Source organism: Maylandia zebra, linkage group LG11, assembly GCF_041146795.1.
Source record: "Maylandia zebra isolate NMK-2024a linkage group LG11, Mzebra_GT3a, whole genome shotgun sequence".
In the NCBI taxonomy this organism is placed as follows: Eukaryota; Metazoa; Chordata; class Actinopteri; order Cichliformes; family Cichlidae; genus Maylandia; species Maylandia zebra.
Window position 1 is genome coordinate 6,881,261 of NC_135177.1, and position 25,190 is coordinate 6,906,450.

Sequence of the window (25,190 nt, forward strand, 5' to 3'; positions counted from 1 at the left end):
GCGGGGGCAAGGCTAACTAGAGCCGTGAGAACACCGGACTCCCGGCAAATCGTTTTCAAACCCACCGCTGTCTTTCGCTAGTCAGGTTAAACATATATATAAGTCACTTAGATAACTTAAAAATGTTATTGTTTGGCTTTCTTTAGTATTTTATTTGTTCCTGAGTAAATCGGTTTGGCTGAGATTAAAGTTATAGTTTTTGCACAGCTAAAACTGTCAAGCAGACAGCTGATTGTCAGAAGTGTGAGACGCTGGAGAATATACTCCGGTGTCCTGTTATATTTTAGAAAGCAAGGAGTTTATTAAACTTCACCGAAACAATCTGCAAATTTCATTAAAAATTAATAAACTACCATCTTGTCTTTATTTTTAGTTAGCACAAACACTTCAAGCTGTAAGCTAATGATAGTTATGTAAGACCAGATGCTGCTGGTGCAATAAGCTGTACGCTGTACGTCCAATGGATGATGATCTGATTAGTCGACTAATCGCAAAAATAATCGGTGACTAGTCGACTATCAAAATAATCGTTTGTGGCAGCCCTATTCAGAACACATTAGTAAAACACACCAAAGGAGAGTTAAAGTAATTACTTATCTATTAGTCAGGTTTATACTGTGTGTGTGTGTGTGTGTGTGTGTGTGTGTGTGTAAAACATTAAATTCATACTAACAACAACCGCTGTGTATCCACTTCACTGCATTTGAAACATTTTTTTTTTTTTTAAAAAGGGCGTTTATTTTCACAGAGATGACAACGGTACACACCTCAAGTAAAATCGACACTAAAGATTAGAGTTACTACATTTCAGTATTTGGTTTCTCATCCTTCAAACTACAAAACATCTATCCTGACTATTGATCCAACAATTGGAAGTTGGCTGCAGTATTACACACTACAGTTTTTTGTTTGTTTGTTTTTTAACCAGAGATTTTACAGGCAACAATGAGCAGCGTGAATTACATGTATTTCTATACTCACATGTCATCTTTGAAGCTGAGGGCAAACTTGGGCTGTTCTACTTCAGATGACTGTAGACCAGACTGCTGCAGCACTCTGCTATCCAGGTATGAAACCTCAATGGGATCGTCTCTATAAAATGAGCAAATAGTGCAAAAAGCAGCTTGTTAACACAAAAATCAACTGTAAATAATTATCAGCACCCTTAATTACATTTAGCACCTATATGCTCACCCAGAATTAATATATTACCTATAAACTTTGTTAAACATGTCAGAGACCACAAAGAGCTGCTTTTCCTTTTTCATTAACAAATATACACAGTTGTTTGTTTGTTTTTTAGCAGGCATTTTTTAAATACTGCCATCCTTGTATTGCAAACAAAGAACCTGAGATCTATTTTTAGCCTCAGAGCATTTCTAAAACAAGTCACATCAGCCCAAAGCCAACAGCATACTCCCACCTGTTGTCAGATTCGCGTCTAATTTTAGCCACAGTAGAGGCAGCCACCGGCAGTCCTGGGCCTGAACCCAATGTCACATTTCCCAGTGTGGGGCGGCCACTGGCGCTGTCCAGAGACTTGCAGAGGAAACTTGGGAAGGCTTCATCTTCCAGTTTGTAAAAACTGTCTGCCATTGCTTTTGAAGGGAGCAGGGTGAGTGCCAAATGTGGCTTAGGTTCCGTTCAGGTGATGACCATCTGTAATGTCTAGAAAAATGAACGGTAGCAATAAAGGACCAGGTAAAACACATCTTGTGCCCACTCGTGTGCTTATTTAGCAAACATCAGCTTCTTAATACCACCTTTCAATCGTGAAAACTATTGACTTAAGTATTTTCTTTGGGGAACGTCATCATACATGTTGTTTCGCAGGTATACGGTTCAAGTCTATTGAATAAACAAATTAAGAGAACTTAACTAGCCAACTACACTAGGTGGGCTAACTTCTAAGCTAACAGGCTACTTGCTAAAAACAAAAGGGTCTGTGGAACTCGCCAGCACGTTGCAGATTTAAGCTACCCCATTGTTTTTGGTTCTTTAAGTTAGAGTGTGTAAGAAGACATTTTGCAGACAGCACATATAAGTGAACAAGCTTCACCTGCTCGCTAATTATTTCTTCTTAGACTGTTATACTCCAGCAAGGGAATTCAATTATAAACGTTTGTCGGACTTCAACTCACATTCAACACTCCAGAAGTAAGCGGGCCCAGGGATAAATAGTTTTTCTCCAACTTGAACTTTGTCCTTATAAACGGTTCAAATGCGATACCAAGTGTAGCCAAATGCCAAATGTAACTTCGAAATAACTTAGACTCATCATTATTACTTAAAATCTGACATATCAAACAAACCGTACAATAGTTCGTAGGACCAAACAGCGCCCAGAAGCCACAGGAAGCCCGCGTGAGCGTCATATCACAAAGGCGGGACTTAATCAATTTTAGACGACGCGGATTGGACAGAAAACCTATGAGGGAGGAAATTGCCAATGATGATTGGTTACTATCTATGTCATTCCAATGGATTTGGCAGCTTGGGGCCAATGACTGTATGCTTGGGGCGGTTAAGAAAAGTGCTCATTCATTTATCAGTAAAGCGCTTGTCCTCAGATGAATGAAAGACGGAATGTGCTCTTTTGAACTCCAGCCATAACTTATCTAATAATACGTATACCACTAAATTATCTGCAATAGTTGATAGGTTGTTATATTTATTATGAATTAGCGCCCAGTTATTAAGCAAAGCGTGTCACACAAGTCGTTAATGGCCAAGTGAGGATTTTCTTGTATCGTATGTCCTGCCAAACAGCTGCAAGAGTACCGAGGGTCGCAAACAGCTGACTGCTGAAAGAGTTGTCATCCCACATCCCATGCGTTCCGTTTATTAGGAGTGCCACGATATGAAATGTTGTCCTCCCTGTCAATGTTAACCCTCTGTGAAAATACTAATGGCATATATTGTCAGTTTTGCCTAATTTTGGAGCGATATTGGCAGGAGAATAGCCCCTTGCTGACATGTGATCCTTCACAAATAACGCCAAGGAAATGTATAGCACAGCCAAAAGACAGCTGTTCACACTAAAAAGGAAAAGGTTATATAACGCAATATGCAACTAATGGTTAGGCCCTAAAGAAACACATCAGTGTCCAAGAGCTACCAGGTATCACCAAGTTTTATAAATGGCTAGGACAAACATAGATTCAAGAGCTTTTAAAAAGATTTTTTTAAAACTTCCTGGCCCAAGATGACCATCATATTATTTCCAGTCAATCATGTGGAATGACTATGCCTTTCTTCTTCTTTGATTGTAAAGGAGAAGCAGTCAAAAATAACACCCCCTTTATATCATTTATTTCTGAGTCTTACTTCCACCCATTCTAATTATAGACTTCCATAAGCAGAAAGACAAACATGTCCCCCTTTCAGACACAACTGACAGAAGTTTTCCAATTTACCAGCCAACAATACCCGATGATTGCACGCCCCCCTCCCAACAACAACAAAAAATCAGCTTAGTTTAAAAATGCTGAGTTTATTATTCACACAATACCATATACATTATTTAAATGACTCTCTGTACCAACGCATTAGATCTTCCAAAGGTTTTCTTTAATAATATGCAGAGGGAAAAAAAACAAACCTTTAGAAAAGTGAAAAAAAATCTTTATTAGAAATGAAAGGAAATTTTCTTTTTCATCCAAAACTATTTCAAAAATGATACCCTGTCTTATTTAACTAAAACACACAGGGGAAGAGAAAAAAAAAATCATTGCCCTTCAGCTTCTGGTAAGGGCAGCAGTGCCCTGGAGGACAGCCTGTGGGGAAGAGGCTGCTGCTGAGGCTGAATGGGCTCAGTATCACAGTGCTCTATTAGGGAAGAAGGAGGCAGCAGGTGACCATACACAATACCCGCTCTAGGGGGGTCCAGAGGAGGAAAGAAATACCTGAAGTAAGAAAAAGAAGGAGGAGGAGACAAAGACGGCAAATACGTGGACGGAAAGAAAAGACAACAAAGGGAATACACAGAGGGTGAACAAATAAAAGGAAGCAAAAAAAAGAGAAATTAAAAGGAGAAGGATGCATGTTTGGTCCAGACACTAAAAAGGTAAGAGGGAAGACAGTGACATTTAAAAAAAAAGAAAGAAAAAAAAAGGTTTAAGCACAAAAAGAAAGGAATCAATGTTTTGCAAGGTTCATGCCAGATTTGTTGCAAAAAATTAAAGTTTCAATCAGTAATACCCAAGTATCCATTTGTGAAATGTGTTACAGAGTCTTACATTTTAAATATGGGCAAGTGGGAGCTGATGCACAAGACACATTAGTAATATGCGGGTGGCTGGTATATCTTTGGAGAGGTCAGCTGCCGCAGGGGAGGAGCAAAGGGAGCTCTCTTGCCAATCCTGCATGCAATAAGCAGTACAACAGCACATTACTTCAAACAAAGCTCACTTCACACTTGTTTCTGATACATGAAAAATTCCACACGCCGCTCTGCAAACGCCTAAATTCAACTGAACTGAGTTAACTGGCTTACAATACACAGATATTGTGTTACTCGGGTTAGAGGGGAATCACAAGTTGAGTCAAAAACACGTACGTACAAATTTTTGTTAGGTCTGAGGTTATGGTGGAGTTGAACATAAATACAGCCACACTCTGAGCTTAGACACAATTTATTTATCGTTCAAATTTTCCTGGTGCTTCATGTGCGAATGAGGGGGGAACAATGAAGGCTAAAAACAAGAACAGCTGCTGAGCCAGCAGACCAAATATGGTTTCAATAGGAAGTAATAACAGGTGTGGATACATTTCATTTGTATAAAAAGAGGAATGTGTTATCACTCCATTCAAGGCTCGCAGTGGCTGTATTCACACTCGTTCTGTGTGTGTGTTTACACTCTGTTAATACGGCTCATTCAAGCTGTCCTTTCTGCTCAGCAAAGAGTTTGGCACTACTTGTTCAAGGATACATTCAAATCCAAAAGAGAAAAATAAGGAGAAAATATTCAGGATGCATTCATATATTGGCCAAATGCCTGTATCAGGTGATATCAGCATGTCTGTTAATATAAGATGGTACTTATCAACATCAGCAGCTGATATTCATTTTGTGTTGGTTAAAAAGTCCAGGCAGAACTAATGGGAGGAATAAATAACAAAAACAGTCAAAAGACTGACATTTGCTATCGGCTCAGAACCTAATGATCACAAAATTCCTGCTCCACTTCAGTTTAATCATGATGTCAAATGTTGAGACTTCTGACTGAAGCTGATCAAATTCATTTACAGAATACAACCTAATAGCACAATGTTTCTGTTCTGTATCCCAAAATAGCTCTAGAAATTGAAAGAACGGCCACGTATCAAACTCATATAAACACATTTATTTTCCTTTTATATATTAAGAAAACAGTTAGTCCTTGCACTCACGGTGCAAAGTGGAACCATTCTTATTACATGCATCAGTATAAATTGAGAGGAAGTCACCACCACAACACATCTGGCTCCACAGGTACAATGTAGATAACCTGTGTGGTGAAAACCAGAAGCCAAGCTCTTTGCATGAGTGCAGCACAGGATCAGTGCGAGTCCAACACGCTTGTCAGTAAGCAGCTGTACTCCCAGTCAGGGTGAGGCGTTAAAAAAAACCAAAGTTGTCAGTTCTGACTGGCTTGGGCAGGGCTGGGTGAGTGGCGTCAGACGCGCCACGCCACCTACCTTCCTGCAGACATCCCGTTCAGCGCATTCTGGGAAGACTGAACAGAGGAACCCAGCACAGTACTCATGGCTGAGGGCTGACCGGATGAACCTGTAAGTGGGCTTCCATCTCCCTTCAGGATGCCGGTGCACTTCCAGTTGTCCATGTAGTTAGCTGCACAGAGACAGAAGGAAAAGTCGGCATTTATTTCGTACACAAAGGAGAAGGGGGACAATCTGACAGCTGAACTTTTCACCGTCATGGGATATTCAAGTGGGGCTCTTTTCTCCACTTGAATATCTGGTGTTCCTCCAGACCAGTGCATTTTGCTGAAGCACACAAATCATTTGATAATCTACTTGTTGCTATGAACACAGTTACTGCACAACCATTTATTGTGAAGGGATTTATCAGCTTTAGCACTTTGAGAATCAGAATCAGAAAGGGGTTTATTGCCAAATGTTGAGCAGGTTTACAACATTAGGAAATTGCTGCGGTGCTTCAGTGCAAACATAGTGTCATAAATAGCACTTAAATAGACATGAAAAAATAAAAGTAGGGATAAGAATTAAAAGTGCTACGTAGAAAGATATGTGCATGAGCTATACATGAGATATATACATGAGAATAAGAATTAAGAGTGCTACGTTGAAAGATATATACATGAGTGCAGGTGGTGATCAGTGCCAAACATAGAATGATGCAGTGACACAGCGTAGGGTCATGTGTTAGTAGCGGGAACAGTCATATGGTTATTGTTCATGTGTCCAACAGCAGAGGGGAAGAAACTGTTCTTGTGGCGAGAGGTTCTGGTGCGAATGGACCGGAGCCTCCTGCCTGAGGGGAGCAGGTCAAACAGACTGTGTCCAGGGTGAGAAGGGTCAGCTGAGATCCGAGCTGCACGCCGCAATGTCCTGGAGGTGTACAGATCCTGCAGAGATGGGAGTCTGCAGCCAATCACCTTCTCAGCAGAGCGCACAACACGCTGCAGTCTCTGTTTGTCCCTGATAGTGGCTCCAGCGTACCACACGGTGATGGAGGAGGTGAGGATGGACTCGATGATTGCAGTGTAGAACTGCATCATCGTCCGTGTTGGCAGGTTGAATTTCTTCAGCTGCCTCAGGAAGTACATCCTCTGCTGGGCTTTCTTGATGACGGAGGTGATGGTGGGCTCCCACTTCAGGTCCTGGGTGATGGTGGTACCCAGGAAGCGGAATGAGTCCACAGAGGTGATGGGGGTGTCAGTCAGGATGATGGGGGGGAGTGGGGCTGTGTGCTTCCTGAAGTCCACAATAATCTCCACTGTCTTCTGGGCATTCAGCACCAGGTTGTTGTGGCTGCACCAGGACACCAGACGTTCAACCTCCCTCCTGTAGGCAGACTCATCCCCGTCCGAGATGAGTCCAATAACGGTGGTGTCATCTGCAAACTTGATTAGCTTGACAGACTGGTGGGTGGAGGTGCAGCAGTTGGTGTACAGGGAGAAGAGCAGAGGAGAAAGAACACAGCCCTGAGGGGAGCCGGTGCTGATGGTCCGGGAGTCCGAGACATTCTTTCCCAGCCTCACATGCTGCTTCCTGTCCGTCAGGAAGTCAGTGATCCACCGGCAGATGGGGTCAGGCACATTCATCTGGGAAAGCTTGTCTCAGAGATGGTCTGGAAGGATGGTGTTGAAGGCAGAGCTGAAGTCCACAAACAGGATCCTGGCGGTGGATCACCATGTTGATGGTGTCGTCTACAGACCTGTTGGCTCTATATGCAAACTGCAGGGGGTCCAGGAGGGGGGCCGTGAGGGTCCTGAGATGGGAGAGAACTAGGCGCTCAAAAGACTTCATGACCACAGATGTCAGAGCCACGGGTCTGTAGTCATTTAGTCCAGTGATCCTAGGTTTCTTGGGGACAGGGATTATGGTGGAGGACTTGAAGCAGGCAGGCACATGACATGCCTGCAGTGAGGAGTTGAAAATGCCAGAAAACACTGGGGCCAGCTCGTTTGCACAGTGTCTGAGGGTGGCAGGAGACACACCGTCTGGGCCGGGAGCTTTCCGAGCATTCAGGTTCTTAAACTGCTTCCTCACATCTGCTTCATGAATATGAAGAGTTGTGGTGGGAGGAGGTGGTGTGAAATCCTCTTTTGTGTGGGGTGAGGAGGGGGGTGTTGTAGGTGAACAGTTTGAAGGTGGTGATGGCTCTATGTAGGGGGGAGAGGTGGGGGAATTAGTGTCCAAAGTGCCTCTATTGTTGGGGCCGTTGGAGGTGTGAAGGCTGCCTGATGGCTCGTCAAAACGGCAGTAAAAGTCGTTAAGGGTGTTGGCTAAGAGCAAGTCATCAGTGGAGTGGGGGGTTTTAGGCTTGTAGTTGGTGATATTCCTAAAACCTTTCCACACAGAGGCCGAGTCATTCTCTGAGATCTGCTGCTGCATCTTCTCAGAGTGCTGATGTTTAGCAATGTCCACTTCTTTAGTGAACCTGTACTTGGCCTCTCTGTAGCAGTCCCTGTCTCCGCTTCTGAACGCCTTTCTCTCATTCCTTTCAGATTTTTGAAGCCCTCCCATATCTGTGTCAGTGTAAAAACTATCACAAAACCAGTGTGTAATGCTGGCTCAGCAACAAACACCATTTAACAGACATGGACTCGGAGGTAGCACTTAACAGCTTCAAAAACATATTTCTCAGAAAAGGAGAGCAGGATGTGGAGACAAAGCAGAGGTAAATTCTTTAATGCTGACAGACTGCTAACTCTGTGACTATACTTGCGTATCAACAGATGTACTATATGCACGGAGTTTGTAAAAATTGACACTGCTATTTAGCCCAACTTTTAAGACATGCATTTCATAACAAAATAAAATGAAATTTTTTAACCTGGAAAAGAGAAGCTATGGTTTTTCCTGCTGCTGATACAAACTGCATCACACAAACAAAGAGGTAAGCTCGGTCAGGATGCTTGGTTATGAGTATAGAAACAAAGTCTGCTACAGCGCAAACAAACTGTTAAGATCTTTTAAAATTGGTTTTTAAAACCAAATAAAAAATAAAATAATCGTTCCCTGACTCCACCAGGCTGAATACTCGGGAGTGTGAGTGTGTATGCAGATGTTGGAAAAAAAGATAGAAGCACTGTATGAATGTGTGTTTTGGTGAAGCACTTTGAATTATAAACCAAGTAGAAAGATGCTATACAAGTATCAGTCCATTTACCAGTATATAGACACACCTGAATAAGACCCAACTATGGATCAAGGTAGATCAAACATCCAGGTAACGCCCAAAGTTACAGACACTACAGCATCCCATCTATCCAATATTTTTCAAACAAGAAGCAACTTCATATAAACTTATGGACCACTTCCAAATGATCTGGTGTGGAATGACTTGAATAACTGCACAATTTAACCTATGACTAAATCAATATTCCTAGTATTAATAGCAGCAACTGCTGCTACACAGCTACAAAGCCTGAAGCTTGGTAGGAGGGCAAAGGTTTCCTAACTGGAGGACATAATGGTTGCCAGTATCAGTCTGCTTGATTACTGGAATCAATACTCTGAAAACAGACACAGTGGTTAACCTGATTACAACATGTATTCACAAGTAGGTATTTGCACCTCGGACAGTAGAGAATAAAAAAAAGTTGTTGTGGTTTGATGAGAACCTGTGCAAAAACGTCAGCTTTCTTTACACAGTTGAACCAACAAATCCTTTATTCTGGAAATGACCAATGCCAACTATGAGTGAACAAAAGTCATTCAATGCCCAGTGAAAAGTACTATTCACTGAACAGCCACATTAAACAGCTTTTATTAAAGTTGTCACTGAAGTAAAAGGAAGACAAACAAGCAGTTGTTAAGAGCCCCCTCACCTTTCCAGAGGCGCACACAGCCATCATCCCCAGAGGAGGCCAGCAGGGTGCTGGTGATATTCCAGCTCACACGCCACACCTGGGAGTTATGGTTGTCAAACTGAGCCACAATCTGCACCTCAAATTTGGTGGGTCCTGTGGACGTGCTCTCCTTCCTGTCAGGAGCACACAAGAAACAGGAAATTGAATATTTATTTTGCATTATCTTAAAAAGAGAACATCTGCTCAGGAACTGCATGCAGGGCTTCAGTGCAGTATTTGTATGACTCCACCAGTTTCTGTGCATTGTGGCCTTCTATAAGACAGAGTGCAAACACTCACCTCATCGGAACTAGCTTAAATATTCGAACATCTTTTGTTGCAATGGCGAGCACGTGGAAAGATCTTCCCAAGTTTGGAGCAAACGCGATGTCATGAACCGCATCAGTGACCGTCATGAGTGTCTCTGCTTTGGCATATTTCCTTTTAAACAGATAAATATTAAAATCTGTCATTTATTTTGGTATGTCTTCATAATTCAATGGTTAGTGCATCACTAATAACAGGGTTCATACACATTTTTCAGGGTCAAATTCAAGGTCAATTTTCAAGCTTTTCCAGCACATTACCAAAATAGAAGAAAGCATGTTTCACTTTGCATCACCTCAGTAAGACCTTGCAAAAATGTAAACAAATCATCTTAGGTCGACTTAAATGTCTTTTGTCCCCCTTTTGTTAAAAGAGAAAAATGCAGCACACAAAAATAGTGAAAAAGGAAACGGTTGCCTTACATGCATATAGTGCACAAACTCAAAAAACACATTCCTCTTAAAAATTAAGATGTGCAAATGTGAACAAATCAACTTGTTCGAGATCTTCATCTCCACTGTAAATAAACAACAACCCAGAAAACAAGAAAACTGCACCAAATGTTTGTTTGTTTTTTTGTTCTTTTTAACTAGTTAAGCACCCCTTTTTCCTTATGTAGGGGTGAGAAACAGCAAGTTTTAGTTCATTTCAGCAGCATCTGTGTTTGCAGCCTACAAACGTTCACCACAGAAACATTTGGAAAGCTTTTCAAAGTCATCGTATTGAAACTCCAACATGTTTCCAAGAAAAAGAACAACCAATTCAAAAAGATTACGCCGCCCCTCCTTCCTGGCGTGGCCGGCCAATTTCCCCAAATGGCGTGTCATCCTTCCAAAGGGCGTTAGAGGAGAGTAGGAATGAAAACTACCTTCTCCAGAAAAAAATGCAACAAATTGAAGAAGAGAAACTTCAACTGGAGAACAAGTGTAGACGAATGGAAGCCCAAAGTAAAGAGCTGGAAGACAGACAACAGCGCCAGCCGGACATAAAAATTATTAATGAGGGCTGGGGAATCAAGTTTGTTCAAACCCGAGAGCAGATTGTGCACCTCATTAAAGAAAACAGACAAAAGAGTGCAGAACTAAAAGAAATGACCAACCAGCTCCAAGACAATAAAACGATGACTGATAAGATACAATGGGATCTCCAATACATGGAGCGAAGCAATCAGCTCCTCCAAAGACAGCTCCATGAAGCTGTGGAAGAAAAGAAAGAATTCCTCCAACAGAAGGAAGAGCATGACAAAAAGCAAAGAGACATGCAGCACAAACTGAAGAGCATGCAGGAAAAATACCGAATGCTGAAAGAAAGCCTGGATGAAACACTGCGCCAAAATAAAGACCTTCTTCAACAGAAAGAGCAACAACAAGAAAGACTGAAAGAAGGAAAGCGTATCGTCCAAGACTTTGAGTCTAAAAATCTAAAACTGCAAGAGTTTTGTAATCAGCTGGAGGACAAAGCAACTAAAGTGGAAGAAGAAAAGGACAAACTGGAGAAACGCTGCTCACAGATGCAGCAAAGGATCGAGCAAAATGCGAGAAACAACTCAGAGCTCGTTAAGGGGATTTTGGTGGAATATAATAACTTGAAGCGTGAAAACACTCAAATGCAGGCACAAAAACAACAACAAGACAAAATACATGAAGACCTGCAGCTCACGCTCCAAGAAATCCAGAAAAGAAACGAGCAGTTAGAAGACAAGCACAAAGAAGTGCAACAGAGAAATGCAGACATGCACAAGGACAAGCTGATACAGGAGGCAACATCCAAACAACTCCAAGACAAGCTTGAAGAACAACAAGCAACATTAGAAGAGGTGGAACAAAGATGTGAGAGACTTGAAAAGCAAAACACAGAAACAATTGATGAGTTGAGAAATCTCATCCTGGAGAAAAAAAGCGCTCGTGGAAAAGTGCCTGAAAAAAAAGAAAAAATGGTTCCACTTGTTCCGGAGGAGAGACGCTACTGCTTCCTCACCTGATGTAGCCTCGTCTTGCTCCACCTCTGTTAACCCCCCCCCAACCAGTCCCGGCAGTTGACTGTCCCCTCCTGAGCCTGGTTCTGCCGGAGGTTTCTGCCCATTTAAAGGCAGTTTTTCCTCCCCACTGTCGCCAAGTGCTTGCTCAGAGGCGATTGTTGGGGTTTTCTCTCCTCTACCTTGTTTCTTCATTTACTTGCTTAACTTTTTGTTCAACTTATCTAAATAATAAACCATTTGAATTTATCCTTTGAGTATTTTTCATCTCATCTTTACAGAATTTTTCCAAAACATTTTCAAACATTCAGATCGGTCTTTTATTTTCTTCTTGAAACCTCATAATGAATACCCACCGTGTGTTTTCGTTGTACTCGTAGATCTGAACCTTCCCACCGTATGTTACGTTGCTGTCGTCACTCCCCACAGCAAACATGGGAGGATGGGCACGTGAGCTGTTTGTAGGAAACAACGCGTGGTTACACCAGCAGACTGTTATCAGCATGGTGTTACATACACATGAAAAAGTCAAGTGATACTTGCATAGCATTATTCATGATGTTGTCATACCTGCATGTCTATAAGTCACATTAAGTTTAGCTGTAAGCTGTTTTATTGAAAGAATTAGCGGTAGTAATTGTGTTATTTCATAAGCACAATAACTGAAAATGTGTTCTAACACAGCGGTCCCCAACCTTTTTTGCACGACGGACCGGTTTATGCCCAACATTATTTTCACGGACCGGCCTTTAAGGTGTCGCAGATAAATACAACAAAATAAAACTAGTACCGGTACCGAAAAAAAGAAGATTTATTCATAACACACTCGAAAAGACCCAGGAAAACCGAGTTAACGATAAAAACGATAACAAAATAACGCTGAAAACCGATAAAAACCCTGAAAACCATACATTTAACACCTGAGCCTCAACTCTCACGGCCCGTTACCAAACGACTCACGGACTGGTACTGGTCCGAGGGTACCGCTGTTCTAACATATGCAAGCAAATAATATAAAAGCACTACAGCTGCTCTCTACATTTGAATCTCATCTTGGTTCCTTACACAAAGTAAACCGGCAGTCTAACCTGGAGGGGTTCCACGAGATGCAGCTGCAGCTGAGCTTGCAGGAGATCTCATGCTGCAGGGACCACTGACTCAGGTTCATCACATCGGGAGCCTCGTAGATCCTCACCACCCCATCCGCAGAGCAGGTGGTCAGCATAAGACCCATGTGTTTAGGAGCAAACTTCACATCGGTCACTGACGTTCTACTGTCCACTAGCGTGGTTCTCTTAATCTAAAAAAGCCCAACATGAAACACTCAGGTGAAATCTAACAAACAGTTATGTTAAATGGGAAATGTAATGCAAGTGTACTAACCCAGTGGCTCAGTCCTCTCTGCTTGTCATTGGACTCTCCTACGATCTCCTCCCAAACAGCAGCTGTTCTGTCAAAGGAGCAAGAAGCTAGAACCTGTCCAAACTCTGGATGCGCCCAGGTCACTCGCCACACTGATCCACTGTGTGTCTGCACATAACAGCATTCATCTATTAACTCCATCGATACTTTGAATTTCATGCTGTGTTCATACTCAAAAACACAAACATAAAGTAATAAATAAAAAAGAAAAGGAAATTATGGTGGTTTACCTTCCAGCTGGCTGTGCAGTGCCACTCTCCGTTCTCACTTTTGTCCCAGACCTGAGTGGAATAAAATCACAACCTTGAATACTCCTCACGTGTCTGTGCACAATTATCACCGGTTTTGCACTGACATTTGTATGTACGTCCTTTATTATGTCGTCACATAATAAACACTACATCGATAGCTCTGTCGGAAAACTGCAGTGCTTAACTACACTACTATGCTATAGAGCTTATCTGTGGCCAGCCTAGCTCGTGTGCTACAAGCACCAGAGCTAACAGACTAGCATATTAAACTGAGATAATTTCCCTCGAGTGTAAGAACCAGCGGAAGTTTTCTCAAACAACCTCATCGTCTGTCAACGACTGCAGGAAAACGAGTCAGTAATTTCAGTATGTAAGGTGAGAGTGTCGGTAATGTGGGCAAGGCTATCCTGCTAGCTATAACGGCTAATGCTAACATTAGCAAACTATGATGTACAGCTCACCTTGACACTTTGGTCGCTGGAGCAAGTCGCCATCCTCCGGCCGTGAAAATCATACGATACGTCATGAATTAGATCTTTATGATCTGCCGCGATACTACGCGCAACAAACATGATGACAACTATGTACCGGCAGCTCTAGCTGGGACGATTAGCTGGCAGGCCTGTCATGTGTCTACTTGTGCTGTTTATTTGGCGGTAATGTGATTGTGTGTAGTACAAGCTATTGACCACACGGCGGCGCATGCACACAAATTTTAAGCAGCTCAATGCGACTTTGGGGTTCTTTATAAGAAGATAAAATATAACGAAAGTTATTCGGTGAAAAAGTGCTACAGCCAGAGTTACTTTGAACAGACAGATTAATAGGTTTATTAATACACAACTGCCAAAATAAATATAGTATGTAATATACTGTCAAAGTTACCTCTTGCGCGGTTGCCAGGTTTGATCCAACTGACAGTTTTTTTTCTTCGCTAACTTTATTACTAAAAGTTAATTTCAAGTAACAATATTTAAACAGATTTGTGCAAATGAATTTTGTAAAGGCAAAAAAATAATAGTACTTAAAACATTCAGTAGATTTATTGTGAAAGAACTTTTATGGGTTCAATAAGATTATTGCATTAATTAATTAAATTAATGCATTCATTGAAATACTGCAATATACCTTGTTTTTTTGTTTTGTTTATTTGCTGAATAGAACACTGAGCTAAGTGTCAGTATCCTTTCTTGTGTTTTTTATTTTATATTAATGTTAATATCAGATTTTTGTAGTTTAGTGTCCAGAGGATTTGTTTGTGTGTGTGTGTGTGTGTGTGTGTGTGTGTGTGTGTGTGTGTGTGTGTGTGTGTTTGCGGAAGGCCGTGATGAACGCATATCTGGCAACCCGGGTCAGTCAACGTGCAGGCAGGCAGCAAGCAAGCAGTATTGTGCCGGAGCAGCAGACTCCCCGCAGGGATTCCTAGGGTTACACACACCGCTGTTTAGATGGCTGACAGAAAGGAGTAAGTTGGTGAACGGTGCTGAAAACACTCTGAGATTATTCCGGCAAGTGTCTGGGTTCACTAACTACAACACAATGGAGCAAGAATTTCAAGACATTGATTCGTCGGGGAGATGGCAAAACCTTTACAATGTAAGTCGGGACACTGACCGGGCCTCTCTTGTTTCTATGACGATCGGTTGCTAACTAACTTAGCTAGCTAATTTGATAGCTATCAAGTTAGACACCACTTAGAGATTTTGGTCACTTTTCGTCCACGCTTTTAATTGTGTAAATTTCTACACTTCGCGACATGACTTCCAGGTTCTTTATACATATTGGAGTGCAATTGGTAAAGACGAATGAGTAACTAGCATTTCGCGCTAGCTGACTTCCGTAGCTGGAAAACGTGCATCGGCTCGATCTTCACTTCGGTTAGCTAATGCTGGCTGACGCTAGCAGACGTCAGCCGCAGTTTCTGAGAACTCATCAGGACTTCCACAGAAAAGCGTGTTGTGTTTTACCACGCAGCACAGCATTTCGTTTATAATATCTCTGTTCCGGTTAAACTTTGGCTATGACCCTGTAATGTGCAGCTGCGAACTACAAAGATACCATGTAACTAGAACTGTTTTTGTTTTGTTTTTACACATCAGTGTTAATAAATTAAGAAGAAATGAACGTGCACACTTTATACATTTTTAGAAAATGTTTTTAAAAAACCCCTTTAAAACTTTTTTTGACAGGGAGCGGGGGGGGGGGGGGGGGGGGTATATATAAAAAGTGCATGATAAGTAATTTCATAAAAGATCAAATTTCTTCCATGCTAACGTCAGGCTCCCAGTCCTACTGAGAATTAAAGTGGGATTAAACAGAAATGAGAATACTAATACTTAATTTAATTTCTTACCCATTTTAAGGATAATGTCGTTAGCATGATAATATATTTAAACCAATAGTGCTCATTGTACATAATGGTGCTTTTCAGTTCCATATGTTATTGGTTTATCTCTCAGTTCATTTCTAATACAAGTCCCAAGCTTGAATAAATGGGGAGGTTTAAGGAAGTCAAATATGCAGACCAAGAATACAGCATCATGTCTTAGTACATCTATGCACTGAAACTGTACTTTGTGTACCACTAAAAATTACTTTTGCCACTAGTCTTATCCATGGTGCTGTAGCTCAGTGGCAGTGAGGGGACACGCCCCTGCTCACGACAGTATTCTTGGGAGTGTCAAAAATAATTTTTATTCTCTTTTATTCTTTTCTTGTCTCCAGTAAAACTGCTTCTGTTCCCCAGAATGAAATAATAATAGAACTGTGCTCGCCCTTTGGCCTTGCCCATGCAGACTGTGTTGTAAAAGGAAAACAACAGCCTGAGGCATTGCAGTAGATTAAGTTTGACAAATGACAATGAAAACAAAGCAGACCAGTTGTGATTAATTGAGTACAAAGGATTGAGGACCTTTGATCTCTGTATGGTTTTTCTTTTAATGTCATTACTGGTCACCACTCCAGTAAAACTGGATGCACATGAATTGAACAGGTTGTGTCACAGTTTCCTGTCGCTGTCAAAGCGATCCTTCTGAGTTCCTGTTTGGTTTCTCATCTGCAACAGGAGATCCGTAACCAAGCCAGTGAATATTCCTACAAAGTGGCAAAGCTTCCAGTGAATCGGAATCTGAACCGCTACAGAGATGTCAGCCCATGTGAGTGTTACGACAGTTAAGGCTCTCAGTGACGATATGTGCTGCCGAGAATGACGTCGTCATAATTGCTCTGTGATCTCTTGCTTGGTTTCAGACGATCACAGTCGGGTAAAACTTGAAAACTCTGAAAATGACTACATCAATGCAAGTTTAGTCGATGTGGAAGAAGCCCAAAGAGCTTACATTCTTTCTCAGGTATGTAGATTGTAGGACAAGCAGTGTACACTGAACTGTCTGCACGGATATCTGTTGAACACATCTGCGTGCCACTCAAAGGAAAATACACAGGATTTGAGTTTGGCATTTTGGTAGTTGTTCATGATCTCTGGATGTTATTTGTTTATGTGGATTTTCTACTTTTGCTTTGACAGGGCCCCTTGAGGAATACATGCGGCCATTTCTGGCTGATGATTTGGGAACAGAGTTGCAAAGCTGTTATAATGCTCAACAGAGTGATTGAAAAAGGATCTGTGAGTACACTGCAACACCTTCTAATTATTATGTTCTGAAGTCCCCCTGCTGTTTAGGTTTGAAAGTTTGAGGAGACATATCTTTATTAATAGATGTAGATACATTTGCTCATCCCAAAAGGTTTGAGATCAATTGTCTTTGTCATTCCTATTTCCACTGATGCTAAAATTCTGTGCATTTTACAAGATGAAATAGAATCCAAGATACGTTTTATTGTGTTTTCTTTCTAGTGTACCCACTTTTATCTGGTAGACTAGAAAGGATTTCAGCCCTGTTTTGGAGTTTTCAAAAAGATGATCAGATCTACTATAAAATTTAATTGGCTTGTTTTTCATGCATGTGCCATCTCTTCACCACGTTTCATGAAATTCACCGTGGTAGGTGTAACCATGCTGACAGACAGATTGAGATGCAAAGAATGCCACAATTTTGAAAAAATGAATTGAGATACTGAAGAGCTGCACATGTTTAAATTCGTTATGGATCAAAGCCTAATTGAGATATTTTGGGCAGCTATCATGACTCAAATTCCTTTACTTGACAATGGAAAAAATGAATTTCCTTACATTTAAAAAAAAAAAGTCTAGTTTAAAATGTCTTTTTCTTCCTTTGTGGTGTTATACTTCATCAGAACTCTGTGTTTCACAAGATTGTCTTAAGCTCTGTGGTCATGTTTTAAGTTGTACTGTATGTAAAGTTTCAGTTCTGTTGTTTCCATTTATTTGAAACTTTAACCACAGTTCCAGGAAAGTTAATGATTACTTAGTTTCTTTTTGCATTTAGTTTTGAATGTGTTTTTTGATTTTTCGTTTCACTTGTATTTGGTTTTCATATTTCAGTTTAGGTTTTACTCTCTAAAAAGGTTTCATTTTCAGTGAGGTTTTATTGTTGTGTGTTTCATTGTCTTTTTTTTTTTTTTTTTTTTTTTTTTTTTTTTTTTTAAAGTTTCAGTAAAGAGTTGTTTTCTCTCTCTCTCTCTCTCCACACTTTGGTTTTTAGTTGAGTTTAGTGTAGCTAACTATCATGGCCTTGGTGCCAAGAACAACCAATGGAAACTGGAAACAAGCTGTCAGGTACTTCGGTGTACAAGAACGTAATTAGTTGTTCTCTTTGCACACGGTTGATTTTCCGAATCCGAGGAATGGTGTACATATGTGCAACTGTTCTCAGTATTTAAGTCAGAAGTTCTTCAAATGGCTCGAGGCACATGACAGCCTATCCATGAGTAACTGAATGTATTTGTCTCAACAGGAAAAGTGCGCGCAATACTGGCCTACCACCGAGGAGCTACAGATGTCTTTCACAGACACAGGGTTTGTTGTGAGGCTACTGTCAGAGGAGGACCAATCCTATTTCACAATCAGATTGCTGGAACTACAAAATACAAAGGTGAGTATGCAAGGGTGCCTATTGGTTAATAGCATCTCTCTTGAGTTTCAGCATGGTTTTAAGCACTGCTTAACCAGTCTCTTACCATTTAAGTATAATAGCATGTAGCTGAAAAAAGACTGTGATTCCAGAGTGTGTAATGTTTTCCTAGTGACAAATCAGCTAAGTCATGCAGAACTGTGTCTATACAATGCTCCAGTCTTGACCAAACATTATGCCTACCACAGACAGAGGAGTCGAGAGAGATCTATCACTTTCACTACACCACATGGCCTGACTTCGGTGTTCCAGAATCCCCTGCCTCCTTCCTCAACTTCCTCTTCAAGGTTCGGGAGTCTGGCTCGCTGGACCCGGAGCATGGGCCCTCAGTGGTGCACTGCAGCGCTGGGATTGGTCGCTCAGGGACCTTTGCCTTGGTGGATACCTGTCTAGTTTTGGTGAGAAGGGGAGTGGGGAAATGTCACTGAAAGTCTGCCACTGTTAAAGAGAATTCTTTCGCAAGAGGTTCTCATTACAATGACTACAGTCTGATGATGGTAAGATGAGGCGTTCATGCTCTGATTGTACTTGTGTGCTGATAACGTGCTTACAGAGCAGTGTTGACGTGTAGGTATTCAGCGTGAGTGTGTAAAGTCTGGAATATTTTAACTGGAGCAGAGAAGAGGCCCTTAACTGATTATTTCTTGGGAAATCAGGTTTCTCAGGAATAACTCCTAAATTACCACAATTCCACATGTGTCTGCAACTATATGGAACTAAATTCCCAATTCTTATCATGTCTTGATGAGTTTTAAAGCTCTAAAAGCAAAAAAAAAGATGAATCTTATTTCACTAGAAAGTTTTGCAAATTTCCTGTGGCTGTTTGACTTGTCTGTCGGCCTTGTTAAAATGATTTTTTTTTTTTTTTTTTTTTTTTTTGGCCAGCTGTTAGGTTAACCAGACCTTAAGTGCTGTAGGTCTTTCATTATTGTTCAACACTACACCAAAAGTAAGTAGTGGGTTGATCAGAAGGAGATCTTCAGCGTCTTCTATGAATCAAACTCAGCATATGCAGGATGTCTGTCCATTATCTGATTTCAATTACCTAAAGATGGACAAGCAGGTTATCACCTGCAGGGCATTATCACCTTCATAAGTCAGCCCAGAATGATAAACTAACACAAGCAGAAAGCAACACCACTACAAATCCGTGATGTGTGAGTGTGATAGGAAAAGCCCTGTGCAGTAGTGCAATATTAAAAGTGCTGCATGAATGTATATGCACTTTTAAGTGCTTTGGTCAGTAAGACTGGATAAGTGCTATATTAATAAAGTCTAGCCTAAAAGGAGCAAGGAGAAAGAAAGGTGGCTAGAATGCACATAGAGTTACCAGGATTACAGTATTGTATTAAGACATGGAAGAATTCTCTAATCTGCATAGGGTCAAAGGTATTCATACGCACATCTACTAGTCCTAAAGATTCTGTAATATGTTTAAACTCTACAAGGCCAAGGGTTATAGACTTCTTCTTAGTGATCAGGATTGCAGACAACTGGCAGTTTCTCTTTGGGGTGATTAAAATGATTTGTTTGGCAGCACTCATTGGACTGACCAGAACAATGGGAAATTTAGGGGAACTCAGTACAGCTCTAAGAAGGAGAATTGTAGATTTAGACAAATTGGGAAGGTCCTTTTGAGCCAAAAAATTGCCAATTTTAAGATTATCGGTTCAAACAGTTATATGTAAGATCAAGTTGCTTGGATTTGTCACAACTTTTCCAAGAACTGCCATGAACTGGAAATTGCTGGAACACCAGCATCACTATCCACAGTGAAGTCAGTTTAAGGAATCATGGACTAAGAGGATGCTGCTCATGAAAGTAGCTCCTGCTTCAAATTCAACACCTTCAGCCTTCTGGAGAAAAGTTTTATGGGGGCTGGTTTTGGGATAGGTTTTGGAAACTTGAGCAAGAATTCCTTCAGAGCCTTGCCCTGCTTTTTAAACCCCAAATAGAAAATTTTAAAAAAATTAGTCTTCTGGCCCATCACCTCAAATAACCTTTGAATGTCACCCTGTGCATAAACAAACAAGGCTATCTGTCAGATGTTTCGTCCCGCTCCTTCCTAATAAAGCAACAAGCAAAAACAGCCTCTTTGCTCTTGTGGCTTTTAAAAGTTGTACAACAATGGTGCTGTAAGAAAACATCAATCAGCTTTCAATGCTCCGAGCCCCACCTCAAAGGTTCCTGAACATTTAGAAAGTATGGGTGACCTGTGCACACCTCAGTGCCATGTTACCATCAACACCTTCATACTGCGGATAGAATCATGCCAGAGGAAAGTGAATCTGTCCCTGCTTGCGATATTTTTACTGGTCAAATTGACCATTCTATACAGGCTTTTTATATACCCATTGTACGTTAGGAAATTATCACATTTATTCTATGTCAGATATTAATTAGAAACCCTAAAGTGTAAAGCTGTTACAATGTAGGAGACACAACGCACAAAAAAACAAGTGAATTCTAGTGGGAACTCTTTCTGTTCTCACTTCCTAGTCAGCTGGAAAGCACAGGTTTAAAGAGCCTGAAATTTCTGCTAGTTAATGTACATGGTAAAAGCTCCCATAAATAAAAACAGATTTTGTACACATAGTTTTGCTCTGCTGTGTATTTAACTCACCTGTTAAATACGCAGTTTATGAGTTACGATTTGGAACAGCTAAAACATATTTCTTCCCAGCACTCACATCTTAAGCAGCATTAGACTCTGAGACAGGTTGGTAAGTTGTTTGGACATGCACCTTAAATCAAACCACTCTCTCACAGATTACCTCGATTTTTCTCAAATGTAATACATCTTTTGAAACTTCTCAATATTACAGCTCATGACTTCCTAAAGGAAAACAAAGGTGTGATATCCTGTGCACCTGATGTGATTCTCTATTAAGCGGTTATTCCATAAATGGGAAAATCTGTTTTTGCAGATGGAGAAGAGGAAAAACCGGTCATCAATGGACATACAAAAGGTGCTACTTGGCATGAGGGAATACCGCATGGGCCTGATCCAGACCCCTGACCAGCTCCGCTTTTCATACATGGCTGTCATTGAGGGAGCCAAGCTCATCCTGACAGACAACTCAGAAACACAGGTAGTCACAAGAATGATTGAAAGCTTGTAAGTCTGGTTCTAAATAAGCTTTTGTAATTTGTTATCTGACTTTCAGTAACCACCCGAAGAGCAGTGTTACTCCAATAAAAGACGGAGGCATTGTTGTGGTTTCAAGTTTTGCTTTCAGTTTCGCTCAAAAGCCGGCATCAGACGCTAAAAGAGGTGGCGATGACTGATTTTTGAATGTTTCTTTGACATTTTCTGGGAAAGTGAAGCTAATCATTTGAAAGCATTAAAGGGAAATGAGAAATTTTAAATGATATGCAGCACTTACGTTGAGAAACATTGGCTTGTATACAAGTATATTAGAATCATTCTGTTTTACTCCAGAGAAGTGAAAATAAACATAATAGTAAAGTTTAAGGTGACATGTGGGCTCTCTTGGTTTTCTACCATCCTTTCACGGTCTGGTTAGCTTGGAAACGGGTCTTGAATTGCATTCTTTAAGGCATTAAAGTCTTAAGTTTTCAACTGTACATGCTGAAACCTGCAAAAATCCTGTCTAAATGTTCTCTTGCTGCATCAACACAAAATTGCCTTTGACGCAGACCGTATAAAACACAACCTCACAATAAAATGAAGTGATTACCAGAGTTTCAAGCCCTGCCAGCAGTAATTTTAAATGTTACAAACTTCCTAATTCCATTTCATTTTTTTGGAGTTTTTCTTCAGAGCCATCAGAAAGTGTCTAATTAAAGTGGTGTGTGTGGGTGCTTTCCCATAACAATGAATAGGGCCTCTTTAATTTATAAGGTAACTGTCAAAATAATGGCCGACTCACTTGACAAACTAACTAGATCCTCACACTTGTTATGTAATGACTATACAGACGCTCTTTGATCATTTGCGTCTTGCAGGTGCCCTTTCTTTACCAGAATTTTAGTTTTGCCACTTGCAAACTAAATGATGAGAATGTGAGCCAACATATTTAAAAATCAGGAATTTAAGCTTTTATTTTGGAAAAGGATCACTATTCTCTTCCTCTCTGTCATAAGCTGACAGTACACTGAAATTTTCCTTCTTGGTTGTCTCTGCATGTCATCCTCTTTGTTAGAACAAGCTGACACAGCTGTCCAGAGATGACCTGGAGCCAGATCTACCCCCTCCACCACCTCCACCTAGACCTCACCTTAACGACAGCAGACCCAACGGACCCCACCTAGAGTCTCAGGCCCCCTCAGGAGACAGGCTTGCAGGAGAGCCAGATGCCCAAGATCACAATAAGGCAGACAATTCTGGGCAGTAAGTAACAGAACTGAAGTTTGGCAGATTAAAAATTAAGCGTTGAAATCTGCTGACTTGTTCCCATCCATGCGCTGAGATTCAGTTTATCTTTTTGAGCACATAGAAAAGAAAGAAATCAGGTTTCACCCTTTTATTTGTTCATCTTTGTAGTAAAGCTTTGGTACAGCAGTGACACAATTTGTGGGGATTAAAGTGAGTATTACCCTGTTGTTTATTGTTGGACTGCTGTACTCTCTGTCTTATTTCAGGGTCCGAAAGCGACACCGTGAGGAAAGGATTGCCAGCACAGCACAGAGGGTCCAACAAATGAAACAGAGACTGACAGAGTCTGAGAGGAAACAGGAGAAGTGGCAGTACTGGAGACCCATCCTGTTCAATGTCGGCGCCGGCGCCGGGGCTGTCTTGGCCATAAGCCTGCTGTACTGGATGTATTCCCAGTGAAGCACTGCGGGTCACTTAAATCGGACTCTTATTTTGCACCGGTACCTGAGATTAGGTACTTCTTCTCGACGTAGACTTAGACAGTAATATGTGCAGAATTGAGGGTATTTATTTCTCAAGGTCAAAATGCGGGAGCGCTAGATCAAACGAGCGTCTGTATATTTTTCATGTAAGATCGAAACAAAAAAATAGTAACATCTCAGGATCTCGGTGCCAGCACGATGATTTAATTTCCTTTCCTTCTTGTCACTGCTCATGAATGTACTGTATCATAGCAAAAATGGCTTTGCAGAAACTTACTAAAGGTGCAGTACAAAGAGAAATATATAGTGACAGGTTTATTTTTACATTCTTTGTTTGTAATAGTCAGATATGTGTCGATCAACACGTTTTACATTTTGCATTTCAGAATGACTTGTGTTGACTTGTTCATCCTACTGTAGACTTGTAGGAAAACTCCAGAGCCAAGATTCAGCTGTAGGATTTTACTTTTCTTTAGTTTTAATGTAATATAATGAAATGCATGCATTCTGCGGTTTTCCAGACCACCACTTGTTCTTCCATTCACATTTAGCAGGGCATCTCAACACGGCCAGAAGAATATTTTTGTGTGAGTGGACACTTCCTTGCCAATGTTTCAGACTCGGCTAGAGTGGTTATTTTCTGTTATGTGCACACTTTTTTTTTTTTTTTTTTTTTTTTTTTGCCTGCCTTTGTTAGCTGCCACATGGATCATAAACGTTGCCCCTTAGCAAGTTATTTACCCACTGGATGGGTTGGTCTGTGTTTGTTCAGGTGATCACGCTGTTTTTGTTTTTTGTTGTTGTTTATTTTAAGAAACCAAAGCCTGTTTTTAGGAAGATAACAGTCAGACAAGCTCCTGATGATGAACCCTCGCATACTCCCCTCATGTCGAATGTATATTCTGTTGAATCTCTCTGTCATAACTGACACCTGTATTACAAAATGATGCTAGTACCGTTCTACATTCTGTCCGTGTTTTGAACCCACATGATTGCCGATTCGGTTTTCAATTGACTGGGACCAATCCAAAGCTACAATAGTGCAATTTAGAAGCTGAAGGAGAGCACCTTGGATTAAATTTAGAAGAGAGCGATGTCCTTGTGGGGTGGTTGAAAAAGCTTTTAATGTGCCTTGAAATGTGTTAAATACAGAAAGGAGGAAAAAAAAGTGCGCTCCCAGAATGTTTTTTTTTTTTTTTGGTATGTGCGATCAGTACAGAAAATTGTCGTGTCGCACGTAATGTGAGTAACATGTTTGCACTGCAATGACCAGATTAGAGGTGGTGTACAGTAACATGCGTCTGAGTTGATTGAACATTGAATGTGTCATTTGCATGTATTGACTCCTGAAGTGAAATTTTTGATTGGCTACAGTAGAACATGGCTTTTATTTTATTATTATTGTTATTTTCTTATTTAACAATAATATAGTGTAACATTCCATTCATTTGTTTTCTGTGTACAGTTTTCAGGGGAGTTTTGTACACTGTTGAGCTGCAGTGTGGAACATGACAGAAGACTTTTGATGAGAAAAATGACAAAACCACAACAAAAACATTAAATACTTCATAAAAAATAAAATATTCTTTTTTTTTCTTTTTCTTTTTTTTATAAACAAAAATTTGCTTGCCTGTTCTTTAATTCTGTATCCGTAAAGCAGCTTACCCACAGCTCTTCCCACCCCACCCACTTTCTGTGCTGTTACTCATAATTTCATTCTGACCATGAGCTAAATCAATGCAGACAGACTGGAGACCTCTCACTGTGGATTCCAGGAATTGATTCAATATTTCAAGAA

At 40.8% G+C, this 25,190-nt stretch overlaps 3 protein-coding genes across 6 annotated transcripts in view; 1 reads left to right on the forward strand and 2 right to left on the reverse strand.

Annotated features, from left to right (window-relative positions):
* cep192 (centrosomal protein 192) overlaps positions 1-2,372 on the reverse strand; it is a 33,592-nt gene extending 31,220 nt beyond the window's left edge. Inside the window, exons 1-3 of one of the 2 annotated variants that reach the window (XM_004560058.3) lie at positions 2,142-2,372; positions 1,424-1,668; positions 982-1,092 (exon numbers count right to left, since the gene is read on the reverse strand). In XM_004560058.3, the coding sequence (XP_004560115.1) occupies positions 982-1,092; positions 1,424-1,596 (284 nt within the window). In that variant the 5' untranslated portion in view covers positions 1,597-1,668; positions 2,142-2,372. The remainder of the gene's footprint in view (positions 1-981; positions 1,093-1,423; positions 1,669-2,141) is intronic. The other variant, XM_004560059.2, reaches the window with a different exon arrangement.
* Positions 2,373-3,473: 1,101 nt separating this feature from the next.
* seh1l (SEH1-like (S. cerevisiae)) lies at positions 3,474-14,193 on the reverse strand. 3 transcript variants are annotated; one of them, XM_004560057.5, is made up of 10 exons: positions 13,979-14,192; positions 13,497-13,547; positions 13,228-13,374; positions 12,933-13,144; positions 12,201-12,299; positions 9,843-9,983; positions 9,522-9,676; positions 5,680-5,833; positions 4,239-4,361; positions 3,779-3,905 (listed from the first exon to the last, which is right to left on the reverse strand). In XM_004560057.5, the coding sequence occupies exons 1-9, from the start codon at positions 14,087-14,089 to the stop codon at positions 4,280-4,282; spliced, it is 1,152 nt and encodes a 383-aa protein (XP_004560114.1). In that variant the 5' UTR covers positions 14,090-14,192; the 3' UTR covers positions 3,779-3,905; positions 4,239-4,279. The 3 variants fall into 3 exon arrangements, with proteins under 3 accessions (XP_004560111.1, XP_004560112.1, XP_004560114.1); XM_004560054.3 differs by lacking the exon at positions 4,239-4,361 and having other exon boundaries at positions 3,474-3,905; positions 13,979-14,193; XM_004560055.4 differs by having other exon boundaries at positions 3,762-4,361.
* A 663-nt stretch (positions 14,194-14,856) lies between these two features.
* ptpn2a (protein tyrosine phosphatase non-receptor type 2a) lies at positions 14,857-24,975 on the forward strand. Its single transcript, XM_004560053.6, has 9 exons — positions 14,857-15,113; positions 16,582-16,672; positions 16,767-16,867; positions 17,044-17,142; positions 18,395-18,532; positions 18,760-18,969; positions 21,499-21,663; positions 22,738-22,925; positions 23,177-24,975. The coding sequence occupies exons 1-9, from the start codon at positions 15,057-15,059 to the stop codon at positions 23,367-23,369; spliced, it is 1,242 nt and encodes a 413-aa protein (XP_004560110.1). The 5' UTR covers positions 14,857-15,056; the 3' UTR covers positions 23,370-24,975.
* The last annotated feature ends 215 nt before the right edge of the window (positions 24,976-25,190 follow it).